The following is a 24,460-nucleotide window of genomic DNA, read 5'->3' as shown; positions in this document are numbered from 1 at the left end:
CTACTCCGAACCACGGTGATCGTTGAATTAACGCCTGCATGATTGCCAGAAGCGGCAATCGATGATGTTGGTGTAAGATGAGGAACGGGCAACAGATGAAAATCCCCAGCTCGTGATCATCTCATCACACTCATTGTTGGCGTTGTGATGGCCTCGGGCAAGCTAGTGGGACGGTCCGGCTCACGACGATGACCTTTGCAGCGCAAGCAGATGGCGCCAGAGGCGGTCATCACACAGACCGATGTGACAAGCACGTGAAGCGCAGCTGTGAGACATGGCAGCATGCAAGCATGTCGGCTCGCACAAGGCCCCAGAGTCCAAGTACCAAGTAATAGTCGCTGGATGAGTTCGAGGCCTTCGAGCCGACCTGCATGTTCCGCTCCGTTTTGATTCTGCTCCGTCATCCGGAACCCAAATCTCCAAGACTTGCATCTCTCTGCTTCCGCAACCCTTGCCTTGTGGTGACCTCGATTCGCGATGCCGAGCCACAAAAGGTCTCGGCTGTCGGCTTGTCAATGCTTGCACAATGACGACCCGATTGAAGTACAGACAGAAATGACGACGGACCTGTTGACAATGAGGCCTCGCTCGGCCGCACAGCGGTCAATCTCTAGTTCTCGATGGGCCGAACCTGGCCATGCACGTCGTTAGATTTCATATGCAGCGCCGCTCGCGCATGAAGAGGATCTGGAGCTTGCGCAACCTTGATCACGTCCGGCCGACTAGCTAGGCCAGCAGCTGCCCCCTCTAGTAGTACTAGTAGTATCACTCGTATGGAGTACTAATAGCAGAGCAAGAAAGAGGCCTAGGAGGAAAAAGCAGGCCATTCTCCAAGCCATCTGCACAAGGGCCCTGCCAGCCACTAGAGGCCGTGCGTGAGCGTGATAGGGCAGGCTGGGGTATCACGACAACGTCGCGGGGGTCGCTGCAGCTTCCGTGAGGTCCATACTCGTACTTTACCTGTGCTCGCAGCAGAAGAGATGGACCGGACTGGCGACCTCGGTCAACCGCAGAGATGCGACGTGACACCAGGACAAGAGAGCCGATCGTTCTTTCGGAACCAAGTCAGCCTGCCAGCCGGTACCCCACAGCGTAAGGTATACATACTACTTGTACTCGTACAATCAATAGACCATGGGCCAGGGGCTCCAAGTGGCGATGGGAGACGGCGGGTTGTCGATGAGGGAAAAAATCGAGACAAAGAAGCCCGACCAAGAGCCAAGCCGATGGTGGGAGAGACACAGTGGGAGAAGGAGGACGGAAGGTGAGGAGGGGGGGGGTGTGGCCTCTTGCGCTAACGGGCATTAGCGGCAGCCCAGGGCACTACAGCCTGGACCCCTGGTCCCTGTGGCGTGGATGGCTTGCACTGTAAGTCCTGGACTGTGTAAGTACTGTGCGTGGGAGAGGCATGGAAGGCAATATTCATGGATGGACCAAGCTGTGTGCGTGCTCTTACTGGAGAGAAAGGACAGGGCAGGGAGGAGAGAAATCGGACGATAATGATCCCTCGTTGCTCTCAATAAGAACCATCCATTACACACATGACTGGTATGCCTTGTTGTGGCTGGTTGATAGTACATAATATGTCGTGCCATCTTGGCTGATACATACCGGGGGTCGAGGAGCTCATTGATTGAGGTGCTAGGGACGAGTTCCGGATCATGGATTCCTTCACCTGAGCATCATGAGCTGCTACAATGAGCAGATTTAGTCTACAACCGAGGGAGGACACAATTGCATCCATGAATCAGATAGCACTAGCTAGCCAACACCAGGCAACGACATAAAGAAAAAGCAGCCAGAGACATCACACGCAGCCAAGATACCGATAATGACTAGTAGTACATAGCTGTCCCTGCTTCACCAAGACAAAACGGCCGAGGACATGAAGAAATCTCCTCTACCTCCTCCTTGTGCGCCAGCCAATCTAGACCGGCAACATCCCAGAGACTCCACGTGCCGTTCAAGGTCACGCTCAACGCCTCAGGACCAATTGGACACCGGTACAATGACGAGTACACCGCCAGCACCCAATCGGAGCGTCGCACCGGCCTCGGCATCGCCCATTGGCTGGATATCCCATCAATCGCATCAATCGCCTTCTTGGTGTTCATTTATCCTATTCGTTTGAAGGACTGGAGTTGTTAACGGGGGTGAAGAAAATGCAAAGATGAGATGGGATCGAGGTGAGGGGAGAGCAACTCGTCTACCCTGCAACTTGCTTTTGGTGCTCTACCTTAGCGAACAGCCTGGCTGTTCTATGGTCCGTAGCTGATAGTCGCCTCCACTGCGAATAGTTGCAAGTGTGTGCGTGCTCGACATATCTGAGGTACCTCACCTGTATTAACTCGCACGCCGTCGTGAATTGGATCTTGTTCTCGGCCAACCCTACGGCTGAACCCGTCTCAAACTAGCTGCCAACAGACTTGTTGGAAAAACTAGAAGAATCAGGTAATAGTCACCAAAATCAAGCAAGCCCACACTACTAGTCGTGCCTTTTCGCTCCCGTCTTCAAGCTCACCCCCCCGGTCTCCGCCCAATGCCTTGCATTGCCCTCACGCAACGGAGAACGGCGCCGGCAGAGACAATGACTAGTATTGGGACACGGACCAGCCTCAAGTTCAACCCGACTTTCTCATCAGACATTGGTCGACGCTCACCGACATGTTCGTCGTGCTGCGGGAGAAACAAGCCTCTCCGACTCCTCTCTTTTTTGTCTCAGCCCTTTGTTGAGGCTGGCATCTCACCAGAAACAAGACCGTTATACTGTAACCATTACGCGAAAATAAAAGATGGAGAAAAAAAATACTCGTGCCAAGGAATCAGAACTCACACCCTCCCCCTCCCCGGCGGCGCAACGTGCGAGCAGAATCATGTCGGTGTCTTCTTTTCTTTCTCGTTGATTTTCTCCCTCTCTTTTTCGTGGTGTCTCACACAATCCCGACGTTGAGAGCTACCTACCCACCTACTGCTACTGACTAGGAGTCGTACATACTACGTGCCATGTTACTGCACAATACAGGGCACGGAGAATGTTGGTCCGATTCTTCACCAAAACGGCCTGCTAAACAAACGCTAGACTCCCGCTAGGCTTCGAGATGGGGGCATCGCCAGGCTCATATCGCGAGCCCGGAGGCCAGTCACATGTGCGAAGACAATTGATAACCGGCAAGAGTCTCTCCGGAGAGAGGAGACCTTGCCAAGAGCAAATGTGCTTCTTGACCGCGGCCCCGAGTGACACAATGCCTCTCGCAGGGTTTCCCGTCGCGCAGGTGAGCAGAGGAAGCACACAAGATCCTTCGGCTTGCACCAACCAACCCCCCCTCCCCATGCCCAGAAGGGCAGGGCAGCAACGAGCCTATCCGATCCGGCCGAATGCTTTGCCCTCGTAGTGCTGTGATGGCCCGAGCTAAACCGGCCACTGCCAGGGTCTTTGAGCAACTTGAAGTTCTGATGATCACCAGCTAGGAGATACTAGCAAGCACCCACTCGTCACAGTGCGCCAGACATTCTGCATGTTCCATCTAGTAGTACTCGTAGGCAATCTTGGACCCCTTGTCTCTTGGTCAGGAGGGGGGGGGGAGAGCTAATGGACACATCTCTCCTCCACCAGTCAAGTCCCGAGAGAGACGATTGCTGAAAACCAGCAGCCAGTCGTTGCCATTCTTCATTTCCGTTGACAGCCGTCTTCAAACACCCGGGGCATCAGACATTGACCAATGATCTGTGGGAAACCCCCATTCAAGAAGCTCACATGGCCGTGAGCAGATGCGCCCCGATATTCATTGTGTGGGAGGCAGTTCGCAGCTCTGGCCGAGTCCCACAGTGTAGACGATTCCCGTTGGCTGGTGTGAGAGGAGAAAGGGAGAGAGGGTGAAAGGTGTGGGCTGGGGGGGACAAGATGCAATCCGCACGTAATACCTACTCGTATGTACTTCGTGGACCACCGAGTCCGAGATGCCCATCAGAGCGCTGCATCATCCACTTGGTGCTTCGTACATACTCCGTACCAAGCAACTGCATGTACTCGTACTACACGCTCGTCTTCGACTGACCAGCATGCCGTCACATCTCACTCAACTGGGCAACACTAGCCTCGAATCCGCGTACAAAGCAGTATCAGTTCCGAAGACACCACGTATCTGCTTGTAGTCAAGTGCGTATGAGACAGAAAATTTCAAGGGCTTCGGAAGCACATCACCTGGCAAATCCGCTAAGGTCATAGCAGTATGGCGCTGGGGCCGGTGATGGGAAACAAAAGGCGTGGAGGTACTCGGCAGACAATAGATACTGTGCATCTGTCTGGGGATAAGGACCCTGGACGGCCTCGGAAGTGAATGCCTCTGCCCTTATTTCCACTCTTGTACATACACGCATGTACTATCTTGCAGCTCGGCCTTGTTCCTGGAGAGCTGTCATTTCACCCTTGCCATGTTGTTGGAAATATTACCAGTCACTCTGTAATCTTAAAAACCAGGATCAGCTCACATACCGCTTGCGGTAACAAGCACAGGTGGTCATTGTTCATTTGGTCCGTTATTCTGCTCAGATGGATTTCTTCTCCTCCTCCTCCTCCTCTCTCTCCGAGAGAGACCCGAAGTGACTGGCGCGGGACTGACTGACTCGAAGGTGTCATGCATGTCTCGTACGAAATGCCGGGGAACTTTTTTAGAGTCGGTCTTGGAAAACCTAGACTAGAGACTGCGCGTATCCGCAACGCGGTGGATGAGTGCCAGTTATAATACCCTCTCGAAGAGGTGACATTAGTCGTAAGCGGGAAATCAGTAGCTTCTTGCGAGGACTGCTTGTCGTACTTCGTATACTTTATCTCGACTTCGAGATCGGGGGCGGACAAACTATAGCTTAGGAGCGAGCTATTCGCGCAAGTTTCTGCTCCGCAACATTCAGGCCGATGGCCCAGAGGCTAGCCATTCGAGCCGTGTGCGGGGATTCGACATGTGCTCATAAGACATTTTCTAGTACTTGTATAACGGAGAGGGGGTTGGTCGTTTGGAAATGGAAGTGATCACCTCTGCCGAGTGTATGTGGCGCCCTGAGGCTGAGGACGAAATTGATGTTCACCCCTGAGGGCCTGTCGGCGTCGATGTGATATTGAAGTTGGCAAATCCCCTGTTCGCCCGGCCACGCCATGTGCTTGTCGATATCCGATGTGAAGGCGTGCCATGTGCTGGAGGACGGAGCCGAGCCACGAGTATCTCGTGGAATCAAGCCGAAGATGTCACGACAAGGGACGGGGAATTAGGCTTCTCAGCCGGCGGAGCTGGGCTCGACACTGAGAGCAGCGGACCCTGGGTCACCCACTTTGCAAACCAAATTTCAAAACCACCCGCCTAGCACAATTCCCACCCAGTTGTGCTAGAGAACAGAGAGGTGAATCAAAGAACTGTGGCCAGAACTTCCGTACTACCTACTAATACGGTTGCGATCGGTCGACCGGGAAGTGAGGGGTTGCGGCGAGCAGCCGAGACTCGGACAGGTTTGCGCAGGGAGCCGACAATAGAGCGATCGAGGCATGGGAGGTCGGACAGGGAGCAGAGACCATGATGTAAAGCGCGGTGGCAGATGGCCAGCGTCTGGCCGTACCCTGGAATATCAGCCCAAGGGCAGCCCGACAGACCCTCAACTCGCTCGCGGGTATTTAGACAAGGCTCGTGGCTCGAAATCGCGGTGTATTGGTCGTACGGCCTTAGTATCTGAGATAGCGACGGTATACTTGGTACACGGCGCACGAAATGTAGCGAGAGAGTAGTGCCATGCTTAGTTGCCGAGTGTAAGGTAGGTAGACACTACCACCAAAAGCCGATGCTAAGAAACGCGGGACCTCCCGCAAGATCCAACAACAGTAGACGCTCGGGCGGTGCTGAAGATCATGGTGTATCCGGCCAACTGCCAGTCTAGTCATACACAGCTTCGGCAGAAATTGCAATGAAGTTAGCGAGCGCGAGGCCGTCTGGCTTTATACTGCCCCAAGGACAAAGGCAGGAGAAGCGACAGAAGCGATGTGACGAGGATAAGCGAGTTCGGGGCGCTTCTGCACGCCATCTGCGTCGAGGACATACATATCACAAACCTATCCTCAGTGATACTACTAGTAGTAGTAGAGTCTTCCTCAGGCCACCAGATCGGTATTACTGCGTGGTACTCTGTACGAGACAGATAGTGTTCGCGGCCGGCAAGCGACTGATTGAGGTGCATGGCACATGTCTGTTGGCCTGGGCGCTTAACGGTTCACGACAGCCGAGATCAGACGCAAGATGCATCCGCGCATGGGCGGAAGGGCGGAGATCTCGCTGGAGGGGGGGCAAGATTATGCCGAAATGGCCAACAACAGCAGCAGCAGCAGCAGCAGCAGCAGCAGGAATCAGGGTTAAATTAAAAATAGCAGCACATCTGCCGGCTTGCACGATGACCATGCCTGAACACGTGCTGTGACGGCCGTGATCTGCCGCGTCACGACAAGCAGCGGGAGGAGCGTATCTAGGTAGGTACCTTAGGTATGTACCTTACTGTAAGGTAAGGTATGCTTGTAAGCGCCCAGCTGGGGACAGCTTGAGTGTTAGCTGCCAAATTTAGCCCGGAATTGAATCGAAGTGAGGGGTTAAAATGACTCTCGGGGGAATCTAGAATCTGCCGGGGCTTGTGGCCCAGAGACCTGAGGGAAGGAGGAGCCCTGGAGGAGGAAAGAGGAGCAGAGCCGTTACTTGTCTCATTTGCTCGTGCTATGGCGCACCAAGCAGGTGCGTTGCAGATCCCTAGGGACCGAGCTATCCAAGCGTCAACTCACGGCGAGGTGAAAGAAGGCACGAAGCACTCCGTACTGTATTGTACCTGCCTCCTACATGATATTGCATGTTGTATGACCTCTGATACCAGTACTGCTCATCTCAGGTGCTATTACCTGAACGCACAACTCGTTGAGAATATAGGTACTCGTACATATTACATATCAGATGCAGTGGCACGACGCATTGTCAACGGCTGCAAAATCCTCGTCTCTCCCTCAACACGACCGGCATTCTCTCGATTCAACCGTTTTAGGCAAATGGCTCTTGGATCTTCTCGCGTTATCTCAGTCCTATCTCGAAAACAGCAAGAGCGGCAGCACTCAACTTCCCGATGCTACCCTCCGGAAGGAACGATCCCACCCTGTTCTGCTTTATTCGCTCAGTGACAAGTGAGTCAGCCATCAGAGAGCAGGAGCCGTCCGTCCGCCCTCTCCTCACCTGCGATCGGTCCAAAGTGCGGACTTGGACCCCACAGCGGCTCCCCACGCATGCGATTGGATGTTTCTCGCAGCCCGCTCCCTGCTAGTGCGGAATGCCACCAGCCCGAGTGAGCCAATCTCGATCGTCAGCCGGGCTGCGCGCAAGGATTGGTCCTTGACCTGTGCAGGCGCTACAGTCGGTTGGTCCCGCGGCCCCTGCCGTTTGCTGCACGGACCAGCTTTTCATCACAGCCAGCTGTCCAATCAGCGCGCCCGGAAGCTCTATCCTCGCTCAGCGGCCCAGCCCACTAAACACGCAACTCTGCCGCCACAGAAGCAACCTCATCCTTGTCCCGTTTCCCAGCTCGACCGACAGTCCCAGGGTCTCGTTTCTCCGTGTGTACATGTGTACTTTTCGTATGGGCATCGCTCTCGGCATCGTTCCTGGTTACCCTTGCGCTTCTCATCATAACAACACCTGCGGATTGCCGTAGCTGCACGAGTCGTACAGGTTCCCCCCGTACGAGGTACCTGCGCCTGGCCCTGCAACACCGCAGCCACCCGCATACAGTATTCGTACTCCGTACCTGTGCTCGGCATCTGCAGGGAGAACAAGAGAGAACGAGCAGCACGAAGCCCTCGTACCACTGCCCAGCTGCTGCAATTGAGCTCGGAATGACCAGCCAGGGTTCCGGCTCCTCCCACGGAAACGCTCTCCACGACTCTCTCCCTGCTCTCTCGACATCATGGCTGGAGCCCCAGGCAGCAATTGATGGGACCCAACAACTGCCCGTGGTGACGGAAGCTATTACTCGTACCTACTTGTCAACGCAGAGAGATTACCATCTCGTGTGTACCCAGCCTCCTCCTCTGTCGATTTTGGCTCCTGACAGTTATAGAGGGTTCCCGTACCTGCTTCGTACGAGCATTACGCCGCCTTAGCACTGTTGCAACAATCCAGCCGGCACACTTCGTACGAGTAGGTGGTTACAACGCTGAGCAACTCGCAGCCAACAGTTGAGAGTGACAATTGCCCTGTGAAATCTGATGCTTTGGGCAGGTGTCTGTCCAACACGAACATGCAGTTGCTGGGCATCTGCTTGGGCTCCCAGTTACGTACCAGAAAACCATTATCAGCAGTGACTCGAAAAGGTATGTACTGCGGAGACGCAAACTCTTCCACTACAGTACTAGTAGAGAAGACGACACCATCATGCTTTTGCGCCAGGGTTCGATCTGCGGCTTGCTCCGCCCAGATTCGCTGTGAGTCGCCGGTGCGGGTGAGGCCTTGGACAGTAATGAGAGGGAGGGCAACCCTGTTAGTTCTCCTCTGCTTTTCGTTGTACTTGGGAGCTCGAAAGTGAGCCCTGTGTACATTGGGCTGCAGCTGCATGTTGGATTGCGTTCCCAAGCACAAGGCAAGGTACCTGCTCGTTCGCGGCATATTGAACGACGCAGCATGTTGAACGACGCACATGGTGAAGCGATTCTGGCCGTTGAATGGAGGACCAGTCCTGGATGGCGCATATATGCTGCACCCCCAAACACACAATGTGGTGCGTTGATGCACACATGGCCATCTGTTGGGGATGACCGACACCGGCTACAAGGCATCGGGTATGGCTTTCTCGTCGCCGAACTACTGCCCACGTTTCCACGGGGATCATGGATGTGCATACTAGCTGTACATTGGTGGTGCCACTGCTGGCATCATGCTGTCTACGGCGTCATCGTTCCAGAGGTCCAGGCCAGGTGGCCGCAGGCTTTTCACCCTTGGCCTGTCTCAATGGCCTTGGGCTGCGCGTCTTGGGAACGGAAACCTGGACTCTCTGTGCATGATACTGCAGCAGCAGCTGCTAGTTCTCGAGCATGGTCAAGGTACGGCATTCAGCTATTGCCCAATGCTTTCCGTTGTGGCGTTCGGTGTGGGTGACATGTCCGCAGGTCTAGACAGGCATCCACGTCAAGTTTTTCTCCTCTTGGTGGTTGGTCTGACCCCGGCCAGCAGCTCCCACTAAAGAGCTTCTCTTCCGCACCTCCACCGCCGTTGATGACCCAAGCAAGCGGTCCCTGGACGATGCCCATTGGCTGCTCTAAGCGCAGCTCTGGACACAAGCGTCTTGGTGTCCAGATGGGCATAATTAGTGCCATTTGATTTTCAAAAATAGCAACATGAGCTGCAAAAACCTCCCTGCGGAAGCGGTCGAGATGGTCCTGGACGCTTGGCCGCGATTCTCGAGGCCATGATATAAGTCGCGTCCTATCCTGCTCTTCGAATTTAGCCCTCTTTTCTTCTTCTGCTGGAGCAAAGGTGAGAGTGTCCAAGTTGTCGCCAAAAGGCTTTCCCTCCTCTTTTTAACCCCATTTCTCCCCCTCCGCCGCCCGCGTCCTCGTCCTCGTTTGATCAGGCATCATTATCAGCATCATCAACACCATCATTTCCAGTGAAGAGCAAGCCGGACTTGCTTGGAACCAGTCGTTCTCTATACGCACATTCAGCTTCATTTCGCACAATCTCACTAGACTCCGTTGACGGACGAAACAAGAGCGGCCGTTGTTTGACACGACGGTTCCCCACGACTTAGACCGACCACTCAGCTCTGCAAAGACAGGGCCGAATCTAATCTAATAGTACCATCTCCAACCTCGGGTCCGAACCACCAGCTCTGGCAGGACAGCCTCACTTGACTTCCTTGTCTGGCAACAGTCCACTCCGGCCCTTATCGCCTCTATCCATCGTCCGAGAGCTTCAACCCCCCGGACACCACAAGCGGCGGCTTTGACTGGATTTGCTCTTCGTCCCGCTCCTTGCCCAGGCCCACAACAAAGGACAGACAGACAGTGCGAGCATTTCGCTGCCCAGCACCGTATCCCACCCCCCTTTGGCGGACTGTGCAAGAGACACCCCTCCCCCCTGGCACTCGAGAGAAGGTACCCTGTGGTGTTGAGCATCGCAAGCTACTACAAATGTCTTCTCTGCCCCCCAATCACCACAATATCTTGTCAAGAACCTCAATGAATTCCGTACACATGGCCGTTTCGCAGTCTGGGAAGGCCAAGACGGCGCCCAAAGCCAGCAATGGCGCAACTCGCCGCGGCGCGCAGATGCACCGCCGCTCAAGAACAGGTATGTCGGGTCTCAATCTCACGATGCTGGGCGGCAGCCGTCTTACACACGGGCCGCATTCGGCACATTTCCCATTCTTTGGCCTTTCTCTTCACCATCACCCCATTTCGACCTGCTCCTCGCTTTATTCCCTGCCATGAAATTCAAACGCTGCAGACGAGGGACTAACACGCGACGCCAACCCCCCCAGGCTGCTACACCTGCAGATTACGACGCAAGAAGTGCGACGAGGGCACGCCTCTTTGCACAGCTTGCAAGCACCTTGGCCTGGCATGCGAATACAAGCGGCCCATGTGGTGGAGCAACAACGATGCGCGCAAGAAGCACAAGGAGGACATCAAGGGCATCATCAAGCGCAAGAAGCTGTCGGAGAAGTCGGCGCACACGTCCATGTCGACCTCTGTCACTTCATCGCCCCCAGGCCTGTCACACTCGGTGCCCTCATCCGCCACATACACCGATCCCATGGACCGCAACAGGTCAGCGTCCATCGACTCCCACTTCTCCAACGGCTTCAACTTCAACGGCCCGATGCACCACGCCGACTACTCCGCCTACAACTCCCAAATCGCCCCCGAGTTCATGATCGGCTCCTACTCGCCGTACGAGATTGATGTCAAGACGGAGCGCCAGATGTTCATCAACGACATCCCGACGCTCAAGGAGTCCCAAGTCTCCACATTCAGCACTTACTGCCCGCCTCCGCCGCCGGGGACCGTCCTGCAGTCGGGCGCCCTCCCTGGAAGCTGGGTCGAGCATGTTCACGAGGAGCGCCGCGAATCGCTGGCCGAGGAGGCGCTCAACGTCAACTTCTTTGACTTTGCTCACGGGCCCTCGTACGACTCCAGGCAGGTCAAGATCGAGCTGGACGAGAACGACCAGCGCCTGTTTGACCACTTCATCCAGTTTGTCTTGCCCACCATCTTCCCCATTCTGGAGACAAACCAGCACGGATCGGTCGCCTCGGACTTGATCCTCCCCGCTCTGCAGTCCAACAACACCTACCTGCACTGCTGCCTGAGCATCGCCGCGCAGCACCTCAAATCCCTGACGACCGGCCCCAGCGAAGACATTGACCACGACATCATGCGACACCGCTACGCGACCATCTGGTCGCTGTGCGAATCGCTGAAGCGGGATGAGAACTACCAGCAGATTCTCGAGGCCACCCTTGGGCTCATCTTCTTCCAGTGCGTCGTGGGCCGCTCGTCCAGCCAGGAGCTGCTCGACATTCCGTGGCACCAGCACTTCCAAGCCGCCATCAACCTGGTCACCAAGCTGGACCTCCCCGGTCAGGTCTTGGATCCTGCCACGCCGATGACGCAGACCCCGTTCAACATGACCTTGACCGCCTGGATTGACATCCTTGGTGCCACCATGCAGGGAACGTCCCCTACCTTTGCGCACACGTACCGCGAGAAGCACCTGTCTCAGCTGAATCCCTCCATGGGCCTGCGCGAGCTGATGGGCTGCGAAGACCGAGTCATGTACCTCATCTCTGAGATTGCCTGCCTCGAGTCGCTCAAGCGCGATGGTATGGATGACTTCACCCTCTGCCAGCACGTGTCTGCCCTGGGTGAGCAGATCAGCCTTACCGAGGTGAATGAGCACACGCCCAAGATGCCCTTCAACGGCAACGGCACGCTGTCGCCCAAGCAGCTGTCCAAGAACATCACGGCCGCCTTTCGCCTGGCGGCACGCATCTACCTGTGCAGCCTGGTGCCCGGCTTCAGCCCCCAGCAGCACTCGCCCAAGGGGCTCGTTGACAAGCTGACCAATGTCCTGCAATTCATCCCCTCGGGCCCGGAAGGCTATGACCGCAGCTTGGTCTGGGTCTACCTGCTGTGCGGCTCCATCAGCCTGCCCGGCTCGGAGTTCCGCGTCCTCTTTGAGGATCGCGTCGCGCAGCTTGGCGAGCAAGCTGACTGCGGCTCTTTTGGCCGCATGGTCATGGTGCTGCGCGGCCTCTGGCTTCACAACGACAACCTGTCCAGGATGGGCACCCCCGAGAGCGTGGGCTCTGAGCCGGCCCAGCCATACCTCCACTGGCGGGACCTCATGCGGATGCAGAACATGGACTACCTGCTCATGTAAGGCGAACCTTGGCGCATATCTTGACAAGCTGGTCTTTGAGGTACGACAAGCACAAGAGCCTGCCTGAGCAGCCACTGTTCCATGTTCTTGCTTTTCCGCCCCAAAGGCAAAGCAGGCATTTGCCACCTTTTCTACTTCCCCTTCTTATAATCTTCTTTCATCTTCAACAATTTTACACATATACCCCTACTGGCATGGGAATACAAAAGGACGCCGCAAGGCAAGCAGGGCTCACAGCGGTTCTTAAACAGAGATGAGTGCGATATGGGAAAGCCTTGGATGCTGTTTGACACACTTTGGACAACTTGGACAACTTGGATTACTCGGAGGAAATTACGAAGATTCTGTGGACAATGTCTGCCTGGATGGCAGACAGGTGACGAATGATGCATCTTTCAAATTTCTTCGCTTTTGCACACTTCACACCCCCCCTCTTGTTGGGGGGTTGCATTTTCTACTATATACCAGGCTGGCATTGGGCTCGGCGCAAGATGTGTGTGTGTTTTTTCTTTTTCTTTTCTTATATTTTATATTTCCTAGTTTGGAGCCTTTGAGAGGATGGAGAACCTCCATGGCTGTGTTTTTTTCATGAAGCATCTAGCATGGGTATGGGCTTCTGGGATACAGAGAGAATAAGAGCAAGCTGGTAGCGACCGTGGAGACACTGCGGAGACGAGGCGTTCTCGCTGGGTGATACCAAAATGTCATCTTTTCTCGAGATGACCTTTACATAGTTTAGGTAGTCTGAAGACATTGAAATCTGACTATTCACACTTGCATACCGGGCCGGTCGCTTATTTGTTGCCGTTGTTCAAATCGGCGATATGAGAGAATGACAGGGATACAGAGCCTTCTCCTCAAATTGTAATGTTTTTTTTGTGCCTACCGAAGCAGAGCAATGTGCGTCTTTGATTCCCTTCGATTGGTCGATTTTACGGGCTGCTACGTATGGTGGTGCTTGGAAATGTCATTCGGTAAGAGGGGGGATATGCAAGATTGTTAACCGGTGGAGGGTGGTATTGGCGGGGGGGTTCGGGACAGAGAGAAGCGAAGTGGTATCCTCTCAAGAGAGGAGATGAATGGCATTTGGAAGAGAGCCCGGTAGCGGGACTTTTGGGTTGATTTGGGATGATGATGAGGAGGGAAACATGGGAGAGTGGATGGGTGGATGATGATTGAAGAGGTGATGAACAGGGGACACACGCTTGACTGTTGCGTCTACAGCGAGCTTCATTCATCCTTGGTGCAGGTGATCACTTACACGAGAACATGTTCCCAACGGGAGTTTGTTCGATGGCCAAGAGAATTTACGAAATAGTATACAAACAATCGGGCTCTTATCGTCTGAATGCGTCCACATCGACAGCACAGTATCAACTTGGATCTTTTGTTGTTTTTTCCATTTTGCTCTTCACCTTTCACACCCCTCCCTCTCAGAGGTCCATTGTGTGTGTTTTTTTTTTTTTTTTGGGCCAAGGTGAAAGGGCATTCACAACCATCAGGTGACCGTGTCAAGCGTGTTTGTTGACAGCTCATGCGTACCTCGTGCAAAGTGGGAATAATGAAAGACGAAGATGACAATGAATAGTAGCGAGGGGAAAAAAAAAAATAGGAGGGCAGAGGACGAGCAGGATGAATGGATGGATGGATGGATGGGTGCTTCGGCAACATTGCGCGGACGAGATCCGAGCTTTTTTCTCTTTCTTGACAAGGGATAGGGAGGGTGAGTGAGTGGGTGAGTGAATTGGGTGGGAAGGGAAGGGAAGGTGGTTGGGCATGGTTGTAGGACGCGATACTACGAAAACCTGCAAAGGGGGCAACGAGGATTGGGTTGTATTATTGGTGAGTTGACAATAAATAAACAAAGAGTTGTTGCTTTTGATTGGGGTTGGATTTTCTGCTATGCGAGGTAACGTGAACATATGGAGTGCGGATAGCAATGGGCATCTTGCGTACTGTGCTGGAGAGAACGTCAACTAAGGAGTGTATGAAGGAATGAATCTGCGGTATGCATGGAGAGAGAGAGAGAGAGAGCCTCTCGGAGCGTGTCGTTGCACGTATACTGTGAGGAGAAAAGCCGACGGAGAATGTACGATACTGGACAAGGGGGGGTGGCACTGCATTTTGTTCTTTTTCATATTTTTCTTCTTCTTTTTTCGACTTTTTGACAGAACTGGAGAGTGCCTAACGTGGCGAGAGCAGAGTTGGGGCCTGCGGAGGGGAGTCTTGCTGGGACTTGAGGGGGGTGGAAGAGGGAAGATTGACAGGGCATGGATTGATTGATTGATTGATTTGTTTTCTGCAGACCACGGGATGAGAGAATTCGTTGCCACCTGGGCGTTGGCATAGTATGGGCAAACAGGGGGGGATAAACATGTAGGCTTGGCGTGGGCGTGGTGGCTGTGCGGCATGAATGAGTGAAGATGCGGTGGCGGATGGAAGGCTGTAAGTTCTGCGAGTGACAGATGCTTGGATGGTATTGGAGTTTGATGGGATCATTGTTGGCATGGTAGTAGTCGACGCTATTGATGGGGTTTGCTGTGTTGAGGCCTGGGGCTTGTTGTATGGCCCTTTCAGCTGGGCGGCGCAGGCGTAACCTAGCGTGCGATGAAGCGATGAGCTGGAAAGAAACACGTATGCAAACACGTAGTATCATGAACAAGTTTCAAACATAAGGTGGATGCGTTGGTGAGGGAGCCCGAATGGTTGGGGATGTTTGGAGGGGAGGGCTGAGTATCATGATGGGCGAGGGTTTGGAGTATTAGTTGAGGTGGGTTTTCCTGGCTGTGGGATTGCGATCTACCTATTCTACGATTGATAAGAGAGGGAGAAAAACAACAAGAGACACGAGGGAATCGGTCAGTTTCTTGATTTCTCTTTGTCATACGCGTCCAAGGATGTCATCGGCAATATGTGATATGACATACATACATAGCTCTTGGGCACTGGGCTGGCTGGGGACCTTGTCAAGCACCCGACTTATATGTAAGGTAATAGTAATAATCCCAGCAATCATCTACGCTGGGTATGTCATGATTCCTTGGTTTGAAAAAAAGTGACAGATATCCTTGACCAACATGACGCCCAAATGTGAAAGTGAGAGTGAGTGCAGCATGCAGGAACGTGGAGATGCCAGGGGGCTTCATCTGGTACGAGGTTTGGTAAGCTCCGGAGGCGGGACAGACAGCGACACGGCATACTGTAGACGCAGATAACCAGGGATCGGGGCAACGGAAGAGGCTTGCTAATGCTGCCAAAAGAGAGGGTTGGGAGAAGAGAGAAGCGGTAATAAGATGCCTGACTTTGCGGATGAGGATGGTGAGGAACATGACAGGCGGTTTGAATACGACGGCAGCCGGGGGTATTGTCTGCACTCTCTGTCTTTTCCCCCATTTCCCATTAGCACATCTCTTGCAATTGATGTGTATTTGAGTCTACCTCTTATGTCTATATTACTCTGTCGGAGTATCCTCGTTGTCCGACGTCTCCTCTTGATTGTCGAAGATGGTGTGTGAAGGCGGCAGCGGCGCGGGTTTGATAACGGCCGAGAAGAAGCGGGAAATTCGCGACGGCCCTTTTGAACGAGAGGGGTACAAGATAATAGTGTTTGGTAGGATGGAATGGTGGTAGTAGTAGTAGTGTCGTAGTCGTAGAGTAGCATCATGGGGTGGTATCTGCTGCGCTGGACGTCTTACCGAGGAAGCGAGCGAGCGTGTGTACTTGGTTTCTGGGAGGATGCTCGTCTCTTTTTCTTCTCTCGGAATCTGCATGTGCCAGTTGCTGACCTGAGCGGCGTTGCATCTGCGATTACGAAGAAGAAAGAAACAGGTCTAGGCCCTGAAGATGCACTTGTACTGTACTGCAATACTGGCTCCATCTCTGTCCATCAGGTGAGTGACTGTGGTATGACTTAGACGAAGAGAGGCGCGATGCTTGGTGTCACCGTCTTTGATCACGTCCATGGTGTTTTCCGTCGATCCACTCAGTGACGGCCATGTCATCTACACCGACCTAGACAATCTGTACTCTGTACGCCCTCGCCTGTCCGTAAGCGCCCAGCTTCTCAAACGCTGCTGTGCAGTTGCAGGCATGCTCCATGTATCGTCTACATACCTTGAATCCATCAAGTCTCTCCTCAGGGCTCTCCCTCTGCGTCCTTCAGTGCATCCCCAGCGGATCCTCAGCGCCCTCAGCGCTCATCGGCACCTCCAGTGCTGGCTCTAGGCGCCCAACGACGCCCCCCCCAGCGGCTAGCCCCCAGCACTCCAGGCGCCTAATCGCCCGCCAGCAGCTTTCTAGCCAACCAGCGAGAGCCAATGAGCGCCAACCATCTGCCCGCGCGCGCCCAAGCCTGAAACCCCAGACGTGCAAACCTCGACGCTTCAACGCTCCGACCTCCAGCAAATCCGCATCGCTGCCAGATCCTGGGCATCAGCCATGACGCATCGCCCCGTCTCTGCCGCTGCCTTGCCGGCCAGTCGTTTGCCGGCCTGCTGCTCACTTCCATGCCGAAGCTCCGTCCCCCTCTGCCCTGAAGCCGTATGACCTACATACATGAACTGACGATGCCTCTCGAGAACCCTTCTCCAGTCGATGCCCCCCCTGTCCGCGTGGGCGTGTGTCGAGTGGCACTGGCGCCCTGATGCCTCGCCTTGACTGGCCCTGGATCGTCGAGAGGCTGCTCGGCCCTTGTTTCGACAGCCTGGCGGACCTGCATTCACTCGCTGGCGGGTGCAGCACGGCTTTGAAACGTGCTCGTGGTCGACGTGGTGAACAGGGTCCCGACTCCCGAGCAAGAAACGCTGTGCCCAAGCATTGGCAGCATGCCGCAGGGCAGATGAAGGGGGATATGGAGTCTTTGTGCCAGGAGCCACGGTCATGCTGCCGCTTCTGAGACGCCCCGGAGCGGCCTCAACACGCCAGAGTCTTCCGATTGCGCGCCTATCCTCTGCAGATATCGGCATGGCAAGAGTCTGATCTGTTCCGTGTCCCGGGGGGGCCTCGTTCTTGTCTCTCATGATGCGTTTCCTCGTGACTGAGTCTCTTCGAGCTTCTTGCCCTACCCATTTTTTTCTCTTCTATTCTTCCATTCACCGCTGTCTGTTCTGCATTCTCCCGTGTTTCTCTCCAGTTTTCTTCATCTCTCTTGCTTGTTCATGTCACGTTCATTCACATACTGGCAACCGTTCATTGCTTGTCTCGTTTCCCGGTGTTTGGTATATGTGCGTCATTTGCCTTTATAGGCACATTGTTCAATCTCTGATACGGCATACGATATCCACGATCTCCCTCGCGTCGACTCTCTCTCTTCTCTGTCTCACCACTTCCTTTCATTACCAAACACATCGTCAGCGATATAGACGACTGTTCAGCCAACCAGAAAATCTCCGAAAAAATCACGGCTTCGAGGACAACTCCTGATCGACACCGACTTCCACTCCTGCCTCCATTCATACAAGATAGGAAGCAAACAGACACATTCTGTCCGTTCCAGGGGACGAGGGCCGTATAATCACCAAGTTGGACCGTACGGCTGAAGCTGTGGCCAGATCATCATGCCTCTCACATCACGGTCTGCTCGCCTCTTGCTGCTGGTTTCAGCATTGGCATCACTCGTCTCAGCCTCGCCGGCAGGCCTCGTCTTTCAAGAACTGAAATGCTCCGCGGGCACCCAGTCTTGCCCTGCCGGCCTGCCCAACAACTTTTGCTGCTCTGAGGGGACAACATGTCTCCCGCTAGCCGGCAACACGACTGCCATGTGCTGTCCCACGGGCCAGACGTGCGAAAAGATCCAGCCCATCACCTGCGACGTCAGCCAGCAGGATCCGAGCAAGAACCAGCAGTCTCCGATCAAGACCAGCGTCTTTAACGTCCCGTTGGAAAAGTGCGGCGCCGACCTTTGCTGTCCCTTTGGGTACTCTTGTTCCGGAGACGACCTCTGCGTCAAGGATTCCGATCAGAGCGAGGCTCCGGAGAAGGCTACCTCGTCAACGACGGCTTCACCAGCAAGCGCAACGTCGGCAAACTCTGCGCCGGCCTCTACAGAGCCGCCTTCCACGTTCAGCACTAGCCTGGTCGTTGCGCCTGTCACCACCGCGCCAGCCTCATCGGAAGCTTCATCGCCAGTCTCATCGCCAGTCTCGTCGCAGGCTTCATCAGAGGCGACACTGCCAGACTCGTCGCCAACCTCTCCTTCAACCTCATCGCCCACAGCCGATGCAAGTTCTGGGACGCCGGATCCGTCGTCTTCGCATGCTTCCAACCCAAAGACCGTCTCCATCATCGGTGGTGTTATCGGAGGCTGTGCTGTTCTGATCGTTCTGGGAGCCATTGCGTTCCTCTTCGTTCGTCGCCGCAGCCTCCACAGGAAGGATGATTACTCCGAGAAGCCGACGGTGGGAAGGATCAAGCATCTTGGCCCCGGCCCTCGAGCCGGCAGCATCATTTCCGACCCCATCCTCCAGCCCAACTCGTACCGCGCCGACTTCATTCGCAAGAGTCCTTCCATCGGCTCTTCCATCAGCCAGAGGCCGCCGCAGATTGCTCTCAGCAATAACCACTCGCACCAGCGCTTGTCTATCCCGAATCCCTTTGATTCTCCCAGTCCATCGAACCACTCAGACCACTCGCCAACGGGCTATCGCGACTCTGTCACCTCCGAGGACGAGCGGAACGCTCGTACGGGCGTCGTCGGGTCTGGGTCTCGACTGCCCCCCATCAGAGCCATGCGAGCTTCCAGCCGGCGAGTCTATCCGCAGGACCTTCACAGGGTGTCGAGTGGTGAGAACATTGACGTGTTTGCCGACCCCTTCACAATGACGGGCAACTATGATCGGCGCGGGACGCACGCCACCACCTTTACCGATCTCATGATCGAGGCTGATCTTGGCGATGTGCGGCGCGGGCAGCCGTATCTTATGCCTCCTTTGCCTCCTCACATGAACCGGATATAACAGCAATAATTGTCTCTTGTCAAGAGAGTCTGTCTTGCTCTCCTTTGTTTCTCGCCAATCACAAGCATACTGGTTTTGGTCTTTTGTGTTTTCCGTTTCACGTTCTCCTTTGTTTTGCAAACCCCCCTTAATTCTCCCTAGAAAGATTGTTTATACGGCGACGAGAGACGGAAAAGGGATCTTTGTTTTTTTTTTCCCTCTGTTATTTCCTTTGTCAAGCAAAGAATGAGTGATACCTATGGAATCTCGACAAAAAGGGAGATCCATCTTTATAACGATATATATTTCCTTTGTGTAAGGTATATATACCAGGGACCATTGTCCCGATGGGCGGCTGGGCTGCATGAGGCGTGTAATTTGACGACGATTTCCGGGGGGATCGAATGGTTATACCAATGGAGCGGCATGAGTAAGATAGGATCAGATCAGGTGGTTCGTGCTTATTGAGGGAAATGGTAATTATCTGGTTGAGTTTTAATAGCTTAGATAGGTACTCAGAAAAGATTGGAAAAGTGTTTTGAAAAGTTGGCTTGGACAAATGATACACGCAATCGACGAAGATGACAAGAGCATCAAGATGGTGATTACTCTGTTGAGTTTATAGGTATGTATATATATATATATATATATGTATTCTCAATCATGTTCTCGCTACCTACCAGAAAACATCAGATATGACAGATTATGGCTGCAGCTGTACATATATGTATCTCAAATCGAGTATGACCATGTACAAATATTCAGACAAATCATCGCTCAAAGCCAAAATCCCACAAGTCTCATTAAACAAAGAAAGATTCCAAAACCCTCGATTCTTCAAACACACACACACCGAAAAGCTCAACACGCTTTGCCTTGCTGTTCGCTCTCGCTTTTCATCCATCCATCTTTGCCCTTCTGCTATGCCGCTGATGAAGAATGTTCATTAGGATAGAAAATGTTCCCAACTGAATAAAGTTACAAAAGCAAAAAATCCCATTGACAATACTGTGACCCATGAGATTCGATATCCCACATAAATCAGAGAATCTTTTTCAAACTGGCGAATCATTGTTTCGAACTGGCAGAGAAACCACAAGCTCGCTTGCTGGGAGATGATACAAATGCTGTGCTGGCGCCATTTCGATAATCCGTGGCTGTCGCTGAGAATAAGAAAAACGGAAAGCCAAAAGCCGTGGAAGTCATTCATCACATAACGTTGCACTTCTTGTCCTTGTCGTGTTCCTTGGTCTGCGGCACGTCCATGTCCATCCAGATGCTGCCATTGTTGTCCTCCTCGGTAATGGCTGGCTTAGGCGTCTCCTTTGACTTCTTCTTCTTCTTGGCTGTCCACCCGCGCTTCTTCGCGTCTCGCATATTCTTGGCCGCGCTCCTCTCGGCTCGACTCGGCCGTCTATTGACGGTGGACGGTTGCCTCCCAGGCGATGCCGGCGGCCCCCGCATCCACGTCGGCAACACGAGGTTGGTTTGCTGTATCGGTTGAGGGCCTCCGGTGGAGATTGTCTCCAGCACCTCTACCGTGGCCGGAGCAGCAGAGCCGCCTGTGGCGCGAGGCCGCCTAGGCACGGGAGCCACAATGGGTGTGTCGCCGCGTTGGGAGACTCTGCGTCCCGGGGGATCATAGGCACCGCCCACGCCGCGTGGAGTGCTGATGATCAGGGGCTGGTCAATGTCCGTGTCGGGAACGTTTGTTGGCGTGGTAGCCAGCGAGCCGGCAACCGGCTGCGGCCGATGTAGTTGCTGGTACTGCGTCGAGTGCAGACTGCCGGCTAGGTTAACGGGATGGCCCTGGCTCACTCTTCGTATGAGCCTGGCCATTTGATCGGAGCTCGGAGCCGGTGGCAAGGCTGAACGGGAGGTTTCCAAGGTGGAGGTGGAGGCAGTTTCTTGTCTGTCAGCAGATGATGGAGAAACCAATGGCCAGGTCTGTGCATTAGACAGCCTTCGTCCAATATGACTCGAGGCACTGCTGGCCTCTAATGCTGAGTTCGAGGCACTCTCGAACCCGAGCCCCGGCGAGCCAAAGTCGAATTCGGGATGCACCAAGGGGCCTACCGTAGCCGGACTGCTCTCATACACGCCCATTGAAGTGCTTGACGTTGCTGTCGTCGGTTGTGGTGTTGCGGAATCCTGTGAAGTGACCATGGAATGGCTGTCCCGAGTTCGGACCCTCATGGGCGAGGCAGGAGGAGAGACATCGTATATATCTCCATGATCCAACGGACCAGACGTGCTTGACAAGGGCAGATGCAGCTCGTCGGCAGCTCGCAGTCTGCTGACTACTGAAGAATCGCTCGCAGCCCTAGCATGGCTTGACCCGCCCTGTTCATGATAGTTGCTGTTCCCATGGACGGAGACTGACGACAGATTGGGTGGAATAATCAGACTCGGCAGCTGAGGTGGAAGGGGGTCTGCGGGATGCTGTTCAGGCAGCGGCAGAGCCAGATATTGCTGTGTCTGCCCCGGCACCGAGACAGCCGCCAGGACTGCTCGCCCGCGAAGAAAAGCGGGCGCGTCTCCTGGATCCTCGGCCTGATACGGAGGCGGCGGTGGGACCCAGTTGTCGGCATCGCTTTCGTGCGGATGCTCTCTCCTGCCGTCTGCTCGACGGTACTCTATGGGCCGCCCATCAGCTGTCCGCGGATTCAGCCGGCGGCTAGCGGCGGCAACTGTGGCTGCTCGACGGAGCGTCGTCCCTGAGCGCGGGCTGGAATGAGCATAGGGGGCATCCATAGCTTCCTGTTCCTCTATCGACAGAAACTCCTCCTCGTCGACGACGGGTTCGCGGATGATTGGGCGCTCTGCAGCAGGGTTACGGCCCATCGTACGCGGTACCAAAGGGTCGTCGTCCTCGTTGCTCCTTGTCGATACCGGCGAAATGGGTGACACGGCCGTGGCGGAGGACGTTGGCGTAACGGCGATTGTTGCCGTTCGCGTCAAGCTGCCCCTCCTGGCTCCTCTTCCTCCGCGTTGGGCTACCGTCCTCCGCCGTACAATGGCAACTTCGGTCTCGATATCACGTTTCTCCTCTTCGAGGACCTCGGCATCGTCAGTCCCAACCTCGAGGGTGATCTCGGTCTTGGTTCCGTCAGTAAGGGCATATCCGAAATCCAGAAGAGCGATTCTACCGCCATCAACAAAATCCATGTCCTCGTCGTCGGTGACGAGCCTCGGCCCTACCACTCCAGAGGCGGTGACAATGAGCCTCTCCTTGAGCAAAGTGTCGCCGAATCCTGACACCCACTTGACGTTGGTCACGCCAATGAAGTCCGAAGTCTTGTGTCCCGCTACAAAGTTGTTCCTGAGCTTATCACACAGAATCTGCCATTGAGGAACTCTTACGGTGCCATCTGTGGGAGGGACAACCTCTTGTGTTCTCGTCGATGGCGATCGCGAAGAGTGGCTCTGGGCGCTATTCCTCCGAGCCAGACCAGAGGCATTGTCGGCGGCCAAGGAGGCCTCAGGCACTGCGGACAAGTCCTCGGGCACGCCATAGATCCAGACCTCGCTGCCGTGGAAGCACGCCGATACCAATTCGCCATGATACGTGGCCGAAGGCAGCGTGCAAGGGAGCAACTTGGCCTGCGAGTTCGATTTGGGCACTGGCCCGGTGAAGTGCGTGGTGCCATTTCTCAGGTCGTCAATGCGGACGGCTCGAAAGGTCTCAAAGGTGCGATCGTATGCAAACGCCCAGGCGGCCTCCTCTTGGCTCCCGTCCTGCAGCAGCACGGCATGGCTGCAGTCACGGCTGGAATTGGGGAACAGTATGGACGTGGTCCACATTGCGCTTAGGTTCTCCTCTCCCTGCTCCATTGACAGGGCACCGGGGTCGTAGTACGGCGCGGTGATGACGACGGTGCTCGGTGGAGACGAATGAAGGGTTGTGCCAAGGATCTGGGTGCCGTCAAACGAAAAAGCCAAGGCATCCACCGCATCGCATTTGACAGCGCGCCGCTCGGTGGGAGAGGCCCCCCGACTGAGCGACTGGACCTCGATGCCGCCGTCGTAGGCTGCGGTGAGAACGGTGCCGCAGGGCGACAGCGCAATGGTTCGCGGGTTGTTGTCGAGGATCATGGACTGCTTTCGCTTGGGCGGGGACTGCTTCAGATCGTAGATATCAACCTGCATCTCGGTGGAGAGCACGGCCAGGAGCGTGGCATCGTTGGAGACACAGGCCGAGACCGGACGGCGCAGCATCTTGAACTCGCGCTTCATCTCGATCCCCGACCCGGCAGCGTTGATGAGGTACATCCTGGACGAATTGTACGCCAGCACGTAATGGCCGTTTGGCGACGTGGTGAAGCCCATGCCTTCTCCGCCTGGACATGACGACGAGCTGATAGCCTTGGACACGAGCTTGACGAGAGTGACGGTTGGCCGGACGTAGGATGCAAAGAGGTTTCGCTTGATTTCCCTGGCAAATAGTTGTCGCAGAAGAGGCAAGTTGTCGGTATCGGCAGATGGCAAGCTGGCTGTGTTTGCCGCATACGTCGGACATCGAGCGAGGTGATATCGGTACAGGTGCGGGCGCTGCGACACGTCCCGCCACTTGCGGTTGAGCGCCATGAGCGAGGCGAAGCCATTGGGATCCGTGGCGAGGAGTATCCTGTGATGCGGCCCGTTAGATTCCATGATGCTTTGCCCTTTCTCCCGTCTTGTGGCCATCTCGCTGCTCTTCCCGACATTGCTCCTGGTCTGCCATTCTCGTCTTGGGCCATCACAGCAACGCCCGCGCCCCGTCGACCAGTCCAAGGGGAGAGATGCTCACTGCTCGATGATTTCGTCGGGTAGGCCGTCGAACGGTGGCGGCGCCTCGGGGACAATGGGCACCTTTTCGATGCTCAACCGTCGCGCCTCTGCCGGCGCCGAGGCGTCGTCCATGACGCTGCTCCGCTAGCAAAATCAGCAGCTCGTGGTGCCCGGGCGACGATGCGGCATGTCCAGGCGACGGCCGGCGAGGGAGAGAGAGAGAAGAAGAAGAAGAAGCGCTATCAGATTGGTGGTCCAGCGGAGTAAGCAGCTGCTGCAACGGCGAAGCGACAAGAAGAGGGAAGCGAAGAC

The 24,460-nt window shown here is 54.8% G+C and overlaps 4 protein-coding genes across 4 annotated transcripts; 2 read left to right on the top strand and 2 right to left on the bottom strand.

The window, feature by feature from the left end:
- Positions 1–10,255: 10,255 nt before the first annotated feature.
- On the top strand, positions 10,256–12,446 carry TRIREDRAFT_76590 (uncharacterized protein; the record flags this gene model as incomplete). Its single annotated transcript, XM_006963909.1, has 2 exons — positions 10,256–10,352; positions 10,543–12,446. 2 exons carry the CDS (start codon positions 10,256–10,258, stop codon positions 12,444–12,446), a joined length of 2,001 nt encoding a protein of 666 aa, XP_006963971.1.
- A 3,452-nt stretch (positions 12,447–15,898) lies between these two features.
- Positions 15,899–17,464, bottom strand: TRIREDRAFT_105710 (uncharacterized protein; the record flags this gene model as incomplete). Its single annotated transcript, XM_006963706.1, has 2 exons — positions 15,899–16,247; positions 16,842–17,464. The coding sequence occupies 2 exons, from the start codon at positions 17,462–17,464 to the stop codon at positions 15,899–15,901; spliced, it is 972 nt and encodes a 323-aa protein (XP_006963768.1).
- Positions 17,465–18,001: 537 nt separating this feature from the next.
- TRIREDRAFT_105709 (uncharacterized protein) lies at positions 18,002–19,399 on the top strand (the record flags this gene model as incomplete). The annotated part of the gene is made up of 1 exon (XM_006963908.1): positions 18,002–19,399. The coding sequence occupies one exon, from the start codon at positions 18,002–18,004 to the stop codon at positions 19,397–19,399; it is 1,398 nt and encodes a 465-aa protein (XP_006963970.1).
- A 1,188-nt stretch (positions 19,400–20,587) lies between these two features.
- TRIREDRAFT_21953 (uncharacterized protein) lies at positions 20,588–24,280 on the bottom strand (the record flags this gene model as incomplete). The annotated part of the gene is made up of 3 exons (XM_006963486.1): positions 20,588–21,632; positions 21,762–24,005; positions 24,168–24,280. The coding sequence occupies 3 exons, from the start codon at positions 24,278–24,280 to the stop codon at positions 20,588–20,590; spliced, it is 3,402 nt and encodes a 1,133-aa protein (XP_006963548.1).
- Between the last annotated feature and the right edge of the window lie 180 nt (positions 24,281–24,460).

This window comes from Trichoderma reesei (genome assembly GCF_000167675.1).
Source record: "Trichoderma reesei QM6a unplaced genomic scaffold TRIREscaffold_5, whole genome shotgun sequence".
NCBI classification, from domain to species: domain Eukaryota; kingdom Fungi; phylum Ascomycota; class Sordariomycetes; order Hypocreales; family Hypocreaceae; genus Trichoderma; species Trichoderma reesei.
The sequence above is the reverse complement of the archived record's forward strand: the minus strand, read 5'-3'. Positions and strand labels throughout refer to the sequence as shown.